At 48.4% G+C, this 14,742-nt stretch overlaps 3 protein-coding genes across 3 annotated transcripts; 2 read left to right on the top strand and 1 right to left on the bottom strand.

Annotated features, from left to right (window-relative positions):
- Nucleotides 1–4,405: 4,405 nt before the first annotated feature.
- Nucleotides 4,406–5,175, top strand: F5147DRAFT_774585 (kinase-like domain-containing protein; the record flags this gene model as incomplete). The annotated part of the gene is made up of 2 exons (XM_041441619.1): nucleotides 4,406–4,654; nucleotides 4,705–5,175. The coding sequence occupies 2 exons, from the start codon at nucleotides 4,406–4,408 to the stop codon at nucleotides 5,173–5,175; spliced, it is 720 nt and encodes a 239-aa protein (XP_041291921.1).
- A 6,099-nt stretch (nucleotides 5,176–11,274) lies between these two features.
- On the top strand, nucleotides 11,275–12,290 carry F5147DRAFT_578343 (uncharacterized protein; the record flags this gene model as incomplete). Its single annotated transcript, XM_041431436.1, has 3 exons — nucleotides 11,275–11,476; nucleotides 11,544–11,698; nucleotides 11,751–12,290. The coding sequence occupies 3 exons, from the start codon at nucleotides 11,275–11,277 to the stop codon at nucleotides 12,288–12,290; spliced, it is 897 nt and encodes a 298-aa protein (XP_041291920.1).
- A 585-nt stretch (nucleotides 12,291–12,875) lies between these two features.
- Nucleotides 12,876–13,461, bottom strand: F5147DRAFT_837586 (uncharacterized protein; the record flags this gene model as incomplete). The annotated part of the gene is made up of 2 exons (XM_041444080.1): nucleotides 12,876–13,210; nucleotides 13,258–13,461. The coding sequence occupies 2 exons, from the start codon at nucleotides 13,459–13,461 to the stop codon at nucleotides 13,010–13,012; spliced, it is 405 nt and encodes a 134-aa protein (XP_041291919.1). The 3' UTR covers nucleotides 12,876–13,009.
- Between the last annotated feature and the right edge of the window lie 1,281 nt (nucleotides 13,462–14,742).

Here is a 14,742-nt window from a genome sequence, read left to right as displayed (position 1 = left end):
GGAGGCAAATCATCGGTCTGGATGAGTACACTGCCGTTGTTAGTGCCATTGCAACTCATGATTGCATCTTGGCAAGTGCATCGCGCGACAAGACAGCGCGACTGTGGAACCTCGATGACGGCCAGCCAATCAGTTCACCCCTCAAACATGCAGATATAGTGTCCTGCGTGTCGTTTTCGGCTGATAGACAGCTAGTAGCCACCGGCTGCCACGACCACAATGCATACACATGGACAATCATTGGAGACACTCCAAGCAGCCCGCAGGTTCGGCCTCCGAAAAATTCGGGTGAGTTTTGGGGGCTCTTCTCATTGCGTCTGTGTTCGGGGCACTGAGGGCTCCTCCTGCAGGACAGTAACAAGCCATTGCCTGGTCTATAAAAAAACCATCTGATTTCTATTTCATCACCATTGGAGTGGGGTACCCCTCCAGCGGGGGGTGGCACATGCGGGTGTTTGCCACCATTTGCCTAGCTTAGTCAGTAGGGGTGGAGCCTTCGGGCGTTATCGTAGGTAGCAGGACCTGCTACCTAAACAGGTTGAGACCACACCAGCTTCCGTCTGCCAGAGGTAGGCACATTGCCAGCTGCGCCAATCCACTGTTGTCGATTGATTTCACTCAATATCAGATGCAGCAAGTCAAGGATGAACTATCCATATGGCTGGGGAACTGGGAGGGGTGAGAGTGGGTGCACACCCTGGAGGGGCGAGAATGGCTGCAAACCCCGAGGGGGCGAGAGTGGCTGCAGACCTGGGATGGGAACGACTGGCTAAAGACCCGAATGGGGCGAGATATGTTGCAGAGTCAGATCAGGAGAGAGTGGCTGTGAACCCAAGGCGGGCAAGACTGGCTGTGGACCCAAGACGGGCTCGATTGGCTGCAGACCCAAGGCAGGCAAGACTGGCTGTCAATGCACACCCAGGATGAGCGAGATACACCATTTGTACTGCAGCCACCAAGTGAACGAGGGTCGCTGGGGAACCAGGGCAGGCAGGTGTGGCTGCATACCCAGGGCGAGGGTTATATGCCACGCATGGGAGATATACCAGAGCCACAAAGTAGAGAGTGGTCGGATACGCAGGGAGATTGGATGCAGCCTGGGAGCTGGTGAGACTGGCTGGGCAGTGGAGAGTGGTTGCAGACCCCGGCTGGGCAACTTTGGATACAGATCCAGGGGAAAAACTGGTTACAGATTCAGAGTGGACAAGATTGGCTGCGGACCCGGTGCGGGGGAGACTGGCTGCAGACCCAGAGTGGAGAAGACTGGCTGCAGTCACAGGACGGGAGACTCTGGCGGCAGACCCAAGGCGGCAGAGATGTGCTACAGACCCAAGACCGCCTAGACTCCACCCTGAATACTCCCAGCGGTCGAGAATATCTCAAGCACCAGAGACCGGGCGGGTGGCTTTATTCCCAAGGCGGCGAATGGCTGCAGACCCAGGGTGGGCGAGATTGGCTGAAGACGCTTGATGGTCAAGCATATCAGTCGACTTGTGTAGAACATCTCAGCTTTTTCGCCCCTCTGACTTTTGGACTCGAAATTTTCGCCTTATGTGACTCCATTTTGCCCCAAACGGGCCAAACGGGCCAAACCCTACCTTTTGTAATCGATGATGACATCACTGTTCAAGCCGTCTTTGTTCACGCCGTATTTTTGCTTTATATTTTTAAATCCTTGATTATTGTCCTTTGGGGCCGGGCCCTATGATGGACATTACCTACACCTATGTATGTTTGTTCAAATCTATGTGTCAGCAATGGTTCTGGCTGCTGGCGCGAGCGAGAATGGTTTGGCCTTCTTCAGGCATTCCCAGGTTATTTGGGTGGTTGCATCCTTCTGTTGTTGCCTCCTCCTCTTCTTCTGGGGTGATACGTATCCGAAAACGCTCTCCTAAGACTTTTGTCGCTGAGCCTATGGCACAAAAACATCTCCGTTCTTTCGAGCATATCTTTCGCTCTTTCAATTACTCCACTTGAGTCTTGCAAACACACTACCTTAAGGCCACGACATCCACATCGACTCAATCCCACGGTCCAGAAACCATGCTAAATCCGACGCCCTTCATGAGCTTGGAGGGTCACCAAAGAAATATTTCGATCCCTATCCTACCCTCCGGATGGCCGACAAATGTCCGGGGCACCTGATGTGACAAGATGTGATCCGCAGGCGAGTTTATATGTAGCTTGATGAGGTTGAGTATGTTTCGGGTGAAGGGACGAGTTGATATCACTGTTGATGGAAAATTTTTATTATAGCGGCCTGAGCTCAAAGCCTACAGAGTTTGAGTGAGAATCATTTCAATGCGACTCATAGGATCAGCTGATCGACATTTCTGCGAACGACTGGCGACTGGGTCATGGGATGACAGAGCACGGATGCTGAGCTTGGACATTGACAAACTCATAGTGGGTCACCCATATATGCATCACCCCATAGTACCTGACAGCCTTGCTTTGGAGTCCGGCTGGCCCTGTGTGATAAGCAAAGCTTACCAGGTGCGTATTTATCCGTTCTTGCAACTGGTGCTGCTAGCCTCGACGATGGCTGAATGAAGAGACCAGCGTCATTAAGTTCATCAAGGGGTCTGTCAGTAGGGGTCCTGCTTGCCCTCTACGATAGCAATCAGTGAGTATTAAGATGTTGCACATAACTTCCATGCAGGCTTAAGTAGTCCGTATCAACTGTACACCATGTAATGCAACTGCTATTTCTCTCGCTTGAAATTGCCGATAGTTCAGCTCCTGTCCTCTAAAATACGAATCGCCTTGAAGTGCTATACCTTGTGTGGTGGGTTTGAATTGCCCCTTCTGGTATCTAGAGGCGACATGCAAGATACGGATCACAATGTTGATTGCGTATGTACACGAACATGCAGGATAACATGAGACAGTATTGACCTTGTGACAGGCCTCTAAATGTGACACCAATAGTCATAGCTAGGGAGGATACCCTGAAGCCGATCCTCACATAATTTGCTCATGATTGGTTCTGCTAGCACTGCACATTGTGTCCTGCGTGATCGAGTATCCACTAGTCTGTTATATGACTGTGTAGTAACGGTTATTAAATGCTTCGAAAATAGCAGGACAAAGAGCAATAGCAATAATGCGCACGCGAACAGATATGTTGATAGATAAGCTTTATGTAGCATGTCGAAGTGAAGGGTCCTCGTCACGGTATTTCACAAGATGGCGATCGTGAAAAACAGGAGCTGAGCTCTGAAGCAACGACAATAAGTCACACTCACTACTCAGGAGGGTCTATACAGACACTTGAAAGAGGAATAGCCAATATCGACAGGTGTTAGCTGCGAGGATATGGTTAGTCGATTCACATGAATGCAGACATGTGGAGTACAGAAGTCTGGAGGGTAGGCAGACACATTTTGGTGGCCTGAAGAAGGGGGGTCAAGCTAAATCTTCCAGGTGTGAGTGGTAAAGGGGACATTCTATGAACCAACAAACTGAGACAGGGCTTTGTTATCTACCACTGACATGCGTCTGACTGTCAGTGATGGGGTGGGAAGCTGGGCTAAGACGCCCCGAAACCGAGCATCTTGACTTGAAGTGGTCATATAGTGTGTGCATGCTGCGCAAACCCTTCTATGGGTACAGGGTATATGCAGACTATATTGAAGCTGATATCTGCAGATCTGAATGTTGACGATGTTGAAGTCGTCGATCAAACAGCATTGACAACTTGAAATGCTTACTAATAACTTAGTAGCATCAACCGGGCCCTACCTCCGAAATGAACCAGAACCATGATGTTGTCGTTAGTGGTCAACCGGTCACAGGCTGGATCTATGACAAGACTCAAATAATTGATGTAAGTAGTACCCGCTCTGAACATTCTGAACCTGGACCGAACAAGTAAGAAGACTGGCTTGCATTAATTACTTCATTGCCTATACTTACCTCCGAGTCGTGGCATGCTAGTATGCACTAGTACAACCACAGTTTGGCTTCGGCCCGCTCTGGTCTGGCGTTCAGCAGTTTGTCAGCATTTTGGCTATCCTAGTGAGCCAGGCCATTTATGTATAGTTTGGTCTGGCTCGTTAGCCGCACGAAGTGCCACGAACCAACCGTAAGCCAAAAATCGGCTTGAACTGGCTCGAGGCCAGCTTAAGGCGGCTCAAGCTGATTTGTAAATGCTGGAATCAACATCTTCTTTCTTGAAGTCTCGTTTCTGTTTAGATTCACTGTTAGATCCTCAACTTGTCAAGGCTCGAGTTATCACGTACCATGAACCACAAGGTTCCAATACGAGTTGATGGTAGATTCAGACTCGGAGATGTTATGGGATCCGGTTCATACAGTATGTCATTCACAAGTCATCTACAATTGTAAAGATTCAATATACTATGTGCCCTGCTTAGCTGTTGTATACCATGCACGGAACATCATGAAAGATGATGCAGTTGCCATCAAACTCAAACTCATCGCCAACCACTCATCTTCTGTACAGCGCGAATACACCATCTTGAAACGACTTGAAGGTGGAGTCAGAATACCCCGTGCCCTCTGGTTCGGTAGAGAGTCAGCATATCATGCTTTGGTTCTCAACCTCCTTGGGCCGTCATTGCATGATATTTTCCTTGCACACAATCAAAAATTCAGCCTTCACACTGTCGTGAATCTAGGAGACCAGCTGGTCAGTTGGTCTGTGCTGGGCTGTTGCAGATAGGCTAACCCATTTCCCAGCTCTCTCATCTTGAGTACATCCACTCACACAATTACGTTCACGGTGATATCAAACCACAGAATGTCTTGGTGGGTCTTGGCCATTTGAGGCACACTGCATTCATTATCGATTTTGGTATCGCGAAGGAATACTGGGACACTACAACCAAAGTCCATATCCCATTTCGTCAGAATCAATGTCTCACTGGCACTCCCGCATTCGCTTCACTCAATAATCACTTAGGAGTTGACCCGGGTTGTCGTGATGATCTCGAGTCGCTGACATACATGTTAATCTATTTGTTGCATGGCTCCCTTCTGTTACAAGTAACATCGGTCACGTGGCCCCCCTATCATTTTCCCTTCATCCTCGCCCTCACCATCTACCGGCTCGTCCTCCTTTACCGCCTTTCCATTGACCGGATCCTCGGGACTGTTCCCGTCCCTCGCATCGCCCGCCTCTATGCACGTGCACGCACGTTCCTCCTTTGACTCGACCACCAATGTGGTCCCGCACCTATGACCCGGCCTGACTCGTGCCACCAATGTGGCTTTCCTCTTTCTGTTTCCCCTGACTGCGGATTCCCGCACGTTGTATTCTTACCGTTGGTCCGTTCCAACGTTTCTCGGTCTCATTCCACATTCGACCATCCACCACTAATACGGCTCTGATGCCAGCGCACCTATACCATTCTCGTTTCCCCTTTGCCCTTACCTACTGTGCGGTAGCCTTGCCCTTAACCCTCTCCACTTAGTATAAGTAGTCGGTCACACTGTACTAGATTCTCTAACTTGAATCTACTCAATCTTCCCTGGAACATACTTCTCTCTGAAGCCCCCTCAGCTTCAGTCTCTAGTATCTTTTCTTAGTCGCTCCTCGCGACTAAGTCTACTTCGATCGACCTCATCGTACGGACAAGACAGTCCTTACGTTGAGTGACTTCACAAGACATCCGTCTATGAAGTCACGTGACATGCGCGTACTGTGATCGCTGCCGACTCGTTGTCGCCAGTCTCACTTGCCATACCGGACCCTTCCGGTTACGTCACGAACGTTAGCGGACGACACCCCTCTTAGGGCTCCGCCTAACAGATCTATTTGAGTGCGTAACACCTTCCATGGTTAACTAGTGACCATGAGAAGCTCTCTAGCTGTTCTATACTTGAGTGCAAAGTCAACACCACCATCGAAGTTTTATGTGATGGAATTCCTGTTGAGTTTGCAAGTATTCTCATTTACACGCGCTCTCTTGCATTTTCAGAAGACCCTGACTACAGACATCTTCGTTCATTGCTTCACGGTCTTCAAGCCACATTGTCTGCACCAGCTACGCTGGATTTCAGCCAGCCTGATGACCACATCATACATCCACCTCCGATCTCCAATGAACACTGGATGATTGAGGCAGCGCCCCCATGTCCGCTGGATGCAACACCTCTTCGCAGATCGAGTCGTGTGTGAGTGATCTGTTTCATTTTTCTGCGATCTGAAGCTCAAATGATTTCCAAGTTTGCACCCACATAAATGTAATGGCTCTCCGATGCACCCAACTACTTCAGCTCCACCCCAAAAAAAGACTCTAGTTGCTAAATCACGCTGTTGAATAATTATATCTATCTGTACATAAACTATACAGTGCACGAACGTTGGATGCGGCCAAACACATGTCAATGAATCATCAGATTCCTGATTCCTGACTCCCACGCAGCGCTTCTCAACGTGTCTCCTTGTCCATCGCAACTTGAGTGTTATTTTTCCGCAGATCAGTTGGCCTAATCAGCATCATGATTCATGACCATTGGCCAGCCTACTGGATGATGCATGGGGACCCTTCCTTTCACCAACGCCTCGCTCCCATTTTACAAAATTTGACCACGGGAATGAAGGTAAGCTTAACCCATTAATGTGGTTGATATCTGAAACACCTGCTTAGTGATACATACTATCATAGAAGCATTCATTGACAGAATATCTTACCAACACTCATCAAAGACGCCGGCACACAGGGCTTGAGTAGAGGCTTGGTATTCATGAAGATCCTCTATCATACACCCTACTGGATGGTGCATGGGGAACTTTTCGCAAACATGCCATGTCCCTTTCGCTGGATGGTATTGCTGTATTGCGATCTTGCTTCTGGACTTCACTGATCAGCCAATTGACTCTGAGGATGCAGGTAAGGTAAGCTTTACTTCACTTGATATATCCTACTGATTGCAAGATTCAGTGCCCATCAGAACACATGTTTTATGTTATCCTTCTCATCGGGTAAGCTCTATAGGTGCTGGGCATCGGGGAAACCCCACTCACATGTTGTGCTGCCTAGAACCACTTAAAGATCTCACAGTATGTAGCATGTACCCTGGGTGTACGTTCAGTTGTCGCCCTTGTGTCATCACAACTAATGATGCTGTGTTTAGACCCGTTACTTACCTTGTGCAACACATTGGATCTGTCATCTCAGTACTGGGGTTTCCCCGTCATTTCCCCAGGACAAAGCTTTATAATGACTGCCTTTGGATTTTTATCATTACAGTCACTTTAACATGCCTCCTCGTCGACGAGGGCAGAAGTCTCAGGTTGTCACCATACCTACCCCTGCTGCTATACCTCTCATCATTCCCACTGCTGCTGCCCATACCACTGCTGCCCCCATTGCTGCTGCCCCTGCCCCCATTGCCGCTGCCATTGCATTGAATGCATTTATGCTTCAACATCCCCATAGACAATGACAACTGCCTCTGAGGTTCCGCGACAACAGCCCAGTTCGGGTTGGCACTAGTCATACGGCAGATGATGGAGAATACATTGACATTGGCAATGTCTCTGGGGAGGAAGAGGACAACTTACCTGCACCTGGAGTCAGGGCTCCTCCAGTCCCCGGCCCACTGCAGACGGCTACTAGTACTGTCTACTCCACCCAAACTGATCCATTGGCCACAGGTATCTGAGGAATGCAGCCCAAAAGCACTGCTGATGTCCGTTACTTCTTCAGGCTAGATTCAGCTACTAATCGCAAGATCTGCCAACCCTGCGAGTGAGTATGTGTCTGCTGTTCTTTCATTATTTCTTACATCCTTGTCCAGGGAGTTGCAGAAGGTGGACAGTTCACACCAAATCTCTACATACAAGCACACGACTGGCATGTCGGCCCATCATAACCATGCTTTCTATTGTCATACCGACCTTTACCTACAAGAGGCAGAGCACTAGCGCTGGCCTATTCTTGTAAGGTCAGTCAAGGAGCGACTTAATGAAGGGTGGTCTTTGGCAGCCATCCGTGAAAGACTCCAGGACCCCGCTTATCATATCGACTCGCTTGGTCCCATCCCTAATCATGGACCTAACGATTCGCTGCCTGGAATTGGCTCATCTCCTGACGATTACATACCAGATTTTAGCATTGATGAGATGCACCGTCAGTTAGTGAAGTTCATAGTCGCAGATGATCAAGTGAGTTGGTATTTACTTTCTACGTGCCTTGCTAATTGATTATCTGTAGGCAATGAACATACTTGAATGTGTGGAGTTTCGGCGCCTGATACGTTTTCTGCGGAAGGATGTGAATGAGTCAGACATTCCTCACCGCACAAAACTTCATGAATTGATCATTGTCGCATGGCACAAGTATTTCCAGGTGTTGAAAAGTGATCTTGCAGTAAGTGTCTAGTTGTTGAGACTCGAGAGTCCCATCTTATGTATTCTTACAGAGGGTGCAAGGAAAAATATCCTTTACGTCTGACCTCTGGTCAGATCAGAAACTCCGCCCGTTCATGGCACTCACTGCCCACTGGATTGCCAAGGAAGAGCAGACGTCAGTGCTCATCTTGAAGGCAGCCTTGATTGCTTTTCACCACGTTCCGGGAAGCCATACTGGCAATGTTACAACCGCTATCTCATACTTTTACATTCTTACGATATGCCTTCCTTTCTTGAACTTGTACTTACTATCTCACGATGACTTGGTCTGTGCGCACATATGGATCTATTTAAGCACATGTATTACACTTGTATTCTTCACTTGAATCTTACTAGGTTTTACCTGGAATATCCTTCACTTAAGACCTCCAATCTTAAGTCGTCCTGAAACCCGATTCTTAGTCAGAGCACTCCTTTGACTAAGTCCACAGAACTCTCTCTTGTCTGAGAGACTGAGAATCTCAACGACCGAAAACTCTGTCAAGTTGTCATTGTTAGAACTATCCTAGTTCGTAACAAAAGATTCAAGTCGAAAGACACCACACATCTGTGTGTGTCTGATACCAACAGAACAAAAAAGACAAACCAAAAACAAGAAGAACTGCTGAGCAAAACAGCCAGCACGGACAGCAGACCTGACATCACTCACCCCAAGACTACAGGCCTTGAACCTTGGTACTTCAGTACCCCCGCTCAATATGTCGACATCAAACACTAGCAGTGGCAAAGAATTCGAATACAAGATAAACCACCCTCCCATATTCAATGGAGATAGGGATCTGTCTAGATCATTCCTCCTATCCTGTAACGCTTACATGGATATCAACGATAAACTCTACAAAGAAGACAAACATCGCATCATTTTCATCACGTCGTTTATGAACGAAGGAAATGCCAGATTATCACATATTACAGTGACCTATCTCCGTATAATACGAGGGAACGGACGTGCATAATATCCCATACAATATGGGCCGGCGGACCATGGGCCCATGGCAAAAATATCCTCGACCATGATGGATGGGCCGGGAGGGAAATTATTCCCAATGGAGGCGGGTGGGCCCATGCAGGGAATATGTAGAGTAAATGAGTGGGCCGATGTACATGAATATTCGGTAGACGGGTGGGCCGAGGTAGTTGGATATAATGCAGATGGGTGTATTAAGGTAGATGTGTATCAGATAGAAGGGTAGGTACTTGGTATCACATTCATGGATGGGCCCAGACGCATATTAAATTAGACGGGTGGGCCGAGGGTATTACAAAATATTGTATTAGATGGGTGGGCCCAGACACATATTACTTAGACGGGTGGGCCGAGAGTGTTGTACGAGATATTGTATTCGACGGGTGGGCCGAGGGTGGTATAAAATATAGACGGGTGGGCCCATGTGTATCATAATTGTAGACATGACGGAGCTGAGGTAGTTGTACATCAACCAAATCAGAGGAGGTAATAAATCAAAGTTACCAAGTTCCTGGAGCAGCAGGTGATCTCCTGACAATGGCCTTTGATGACATTTATGTTGTCTTGCAGAACATTGAATCCCGAGTGCGAGGCTTGTGTTGCCCTACGAGAAGCCAAGTTCCGACCACCGAAATTCAAGTGAAGCATACCAACTTCCGAGTGCCAAGTGCCGAGGTCCGAGTTCCGAGTTCCGGGACCCAGGACTTGACACAATTCATCAATACTTTCCGTGGCCTTTGATGGCGCTGAGGTTGTCTTGCAGAACATTGAATCCGGGTGCGAGGCTTGTGTTGCCCTACGAGAAGCCAAGTTCCGACCACCGAAATTCAAGTGAAGCATACCAACTTCCGAGTGCTGAGGTCCGAGTTCCAAGTTCCGGGACCCAGGACTTGACACAATTCATCAATACTTTCCATGTTAAATGGCCAACCAAAGTTGAGATGTTTCTGAAGAGAGTAGGTGCTCTCTTGACATGGCCTTTGATGGTACGTAGGTCGTCTTGCTTTGAATAAGACATAATTCACTGTGTAGTATTTCTTCGCAGACTCTGGAACGGGGTTCAGTCACAAGTATAACTCTTGAAGGAGAGAATCACCTCCATGATTGATGCAGTGAGATCGGATTATGGCTCAATGCCAAATCTAGGCTAGGTTGTCTTGCAGAACGCGAATTCCAGCGTGTGAGGCTTGTGTTGCCCTACGACACCAAGTTCCGGAATACCAAGTTCCGAGTTCCGGGACCCGGGACTCGAAACAATTCAGTCAATACTTTCCTTGTTAAACGGCCAACCAAAGTTGAGATTCTTTTGAATAGAGCAGCAGGTGCTCTCTTGACATTGCCTTGTATGGTGGTTAGGTTGTCTTGCAGAACACAAATTCCAGCGTGTGAGGCTTGTGTTGCCCTACGAGACGCCAAGTTCCGACCTCCGAAATTCCAGTCAAGCATACCCAGTTCCGAGTGCCGAGGTCCGGGACTTCCGATCGTGTAGTATTTCATTAAGAAATGGATGATAATACATCTTTGACAGCCAACATCATCCAAGCGTCTCTTATCTGATCCTCACTATCTCCACCCCCTTTAACACTCTAGTCTGGACATCCAGCAATCAGCTTCTGATTTCCCAAGAACAACATCCAGCATGAACGTTTCTTCCTCTTCCACTCCTGATGACATAAACATCTGGCGGACTTGGGCCCTGACTGTCACTTATGCAGCAGGTGAATATACTGCACAGAAATTTAGTGCAGAGAAGACTGGAGGAGACCCAGTGATACCTTCTCCCAACCTAGACACTGAGCTGGTGATGGTGTGCGATCGCTTGGCTGATGTGCTCATCAAGGCATATAAAAATCCCAGTGGGTCTTCCTGTAGATTCAAAAAATTCCTTCATCATTTAAATTCCTTCATGATAGTTCAGATGCAGATGGATATAGCAAGATATAGCAAATTGATCTCCCCAAAGGACACCGGGCATAATGAACAGAGAGAGGCGAAGTTGCTTGAGAGGTGTCCTCCCGGCCATGAAGGCCCAATGTTGGTCGACATGCCCGCCACAATTCTTGATTCATCCGGTGCCATCATCACATGGTACCTCCCAGATGCCCTGACAGACGACACCCAGGTGTGTAATATACATTTTTATTCAATGGAAATTGAATATGACATGGAACCTGCAGAAGGAAATTAGGGCAGCCACCGATTTGCTTGCTCCTACCCTCGAAAAAAGTGTAAAGGCCAATGGCAATTGGCGGACTAATCAAGAGCAGTTCAAACAGGGATCGGAAAATGTTGGCTCAACTCCCGGATGCATAAATATATCTCTGGCATGGTATCAACAGGGACACGAGGTGGGATCTGACAAGATGGGGATTTCGGCAGTCAAACTCACCAATCCCATAGCATCTGTCCGATCCGGACGTATCAGCATCGTTGAAGGGACCTTCCTCCGAGAATATCCTCAAAGCCATTGCAAGGCCAGCAGCCATCACGTCCGTGGCACTCAGGGTGATGCATCCTGAGCAGTACTTTGCAGGGTTGCGAACCTTTTCCAACCTCGGAGAAAAGGCTGTCACCAAGGATCTGCCACAGATGCCAGAGACCCTGCAGTACTGGGCATCCGTGTTTAACACCCTCTCCATCATTTCCAATCGGGAAACCCCTGATCATCGAGATCATTTATCCATTCCTGAATGCTTCGACATTCTCACCACCGTGGGGAACTATTCTTATGGTTGGATGAGAATGCCAAGCCTTCAGCTGGTGCTCAAGTACAATTCTGGGTGTATGATGGCATTTTCTGGAAGGATTGTAAGATGTGGAGTTGATCATGTGGAAGGGGATCGGATTGCTTGGGCATGGTATATGAGGGATTCCGTTCACATCTATGCTGGGGTTCCCTCGTGTGGATGGGCTAGTGTGAATAGCCCATATGCCCTGTGAAAGATGAATGAAATCGAACAAGTGGTTACCCACGTAAATTCAAACACACACATACTTGTATCAATTAAAGCATCAACCTGTCTGGAACTCAGAATGCCAATATTTGGTGCTCAATCAAGTGTCAAATAATGTCCCCTGAGTGCCAGGATACCGAGTCCCGAAACATGGCACTCGGCACTCGAGGTGTGAGACTGATTTGACTGAACCCCAAACCAGTTCCGGATGCCGGGATTCGGGGTTCGGGGTCCAGGACTCGTGACTCGGCACGTGATAGTGAGTTCCGGATGTCAAGATGTGAAACACGAAACACGAAAGTGATGGCTCATATGTCATATTTTCAATCACCCTGATACCCCGACACAGGACACAAACCACCGAGACCCAGGTGCCGAGCTCCGAGTCCCGGTTCCCGAGTTCCGGATGCCGGGTTTCGGAGTTCGGAGCTCGGCACCTGGGTCTCGGTGGTTTGTGTCCTGTGTCGTGGTATCAGGGTGATTGAAAATATGACATATGAGCCATCACTTTCGTGTTTCGTGTTTCACATCTTGACATCCAGAACTCACTATCAAGTGCCGAGTCACAAGTCCCGAACCCCGAACCCCGAATCCCGGCATCCGGAACTCGGGATCTGGGACTCGGAGCTCAGCACAATCTGTGAGGGTCGATAATATTCTACATCTTGCATAAACTGAAGACTACTCCATTCTGAGTGAATGGGATTACACTCCTTTGGCTCTCTTCAATCTCTCTAGCATCCCAGTGTACATCTCCACCTCTCCCATCTTGGCTTGGATACCATCATCTTGCTCCTCCATCAATGCTACCATGCGTTCTCGAATCCACCTGAGTCCCACCAGTGGTGGAAACGAAGTGTCCTTCACAATCTCAGGAAGAATTATACCATCATCCTCAACACCATACTAGAACAGATAAGTCATCAATCAAGGCAATTAAAATTGAATCTTACCACCCAACACTGGTAGTGTTTGATACAGCAGGCTATGACCAAATCCCACTGCCATGGTTCATCCGGGATTCTGGCATTTCCCATCCACCATGGACATACATAATCCTGCACGATCCTGGATGGATGTCCCGGAACTGATTCATCATCAAACGCAAGTAGGTGGGATGAAAAAATGTCGTCCGGAACCGTGTTCCAGGTTAGCATTGGATACAACTTAAGGATATATGCGACCGGGACCGGCACAACCGACAGAATGTTCTTTGAAGCGGAGTACTGCAGGACTGGTGTAACAAACGTCTGTTCAAGTGATTACCATTCACCAACAAAATCATCCGGTCAGCACCAACTTACATTCATTTCCCACTTCAGCCCGGTGAAGGTGAGGAATCTTGACTATAGGTGAAACGCTAAAGCTAATGGGGGTTCTACAGTAAGACCAGGATACGAGAATACGACTCGACCCAAAGGACAGCTACTGAGAGAAGTTCCTCTTTAATGTAATGGAGGGAGTCTTCGCCAACTAGACGGGTGGTAACAGGCGCGCGAAAGCGCGAGAAGATAACGCGCGCGTAGGCGCGAGTAAGCAAATGCGAAGGCGCGCGAAGGGCGCGCACGAGCGAAAGATGCGAGGGGCGCGCGCGTATACGGAAGCGTGCTTTTGAGCGATGGGGGAGAGTGTTCAAGTATAACAGATGCGCGAGCGATGGTAGAGTAGTGAAGTATAATCGGATTTCAAGTACTAAGGTGCACTTATACAATTTGCAGTATACTCAGATAAGGGAGAAGGGAAGGAAGTAAGTTAAAGGAACTTTCCCTCTATTTAAGAAGGGAGATTACGCTATGCGGCGCGCTTCCGAGCGTGGTACCGAACCGAGTAACCATATCAACTCTAAATATATTCTAAAGCCTATGATAGACTTTCTGTATGTAAGCGCGGAGATCGGACCGAAGGTACGTCAATTCAGTGAAAGGGATAAGAATAACGCACCAGTAAATCAGCGAGGACATAGGACGGACGGACGGACAAGGGTATGAAGGCCTAAGGGGAGGCGCACGAGCGCGCGCGAAAGGCGCGAGTGCGTGTAAGGCGCGTACGTAGGGCGCGCGCGTGAGAGCGCGTATGACTGATCCTTCGGATAAGAGCTGGAACATGTAGGGAATTATGTGGGTAATAGGGCCGTATATTCGCATTGAGAGGCGCGAGTCTCTACACCGGCCTTGAAATACATGATCTTGTCAGCAGATGGAACATTGCTAACAGCTTCCCTCTGATATTGAGCGATGCATGCGCGGACGCGCGATCCAGCCATTGCAAAATTGCAGGAAATAGTTGGAAGGTCCAGCTCCAGGGGTTGGTAATGATTTCCGGGATTTGGAGTGCCAGATGATGATGCAGGAGATTCAGGCATGGCAAACACAGCTGTGTGATGCAGGCAAGGCAAGTGAAAGATGGTCAAGATGTGAAGATAAGAGTCACTGATGGAT

Source organism: Suillus discolor, assembly GCF_016758755.1.
Source record: "Suillus discolor strain FC423 chromosome Unknown F5147scaffold_33, whole genome shotgun sequence".
Lineage (NCBI taxonomy): Eukaryota > Fungi > Basidiomycota > Agaricomycetes > Boletales > Suillaceae > Suillus > Suillus discolor.
This window is presented reverse-complemented; position numbering and strand designations above follow the sequence as displayed.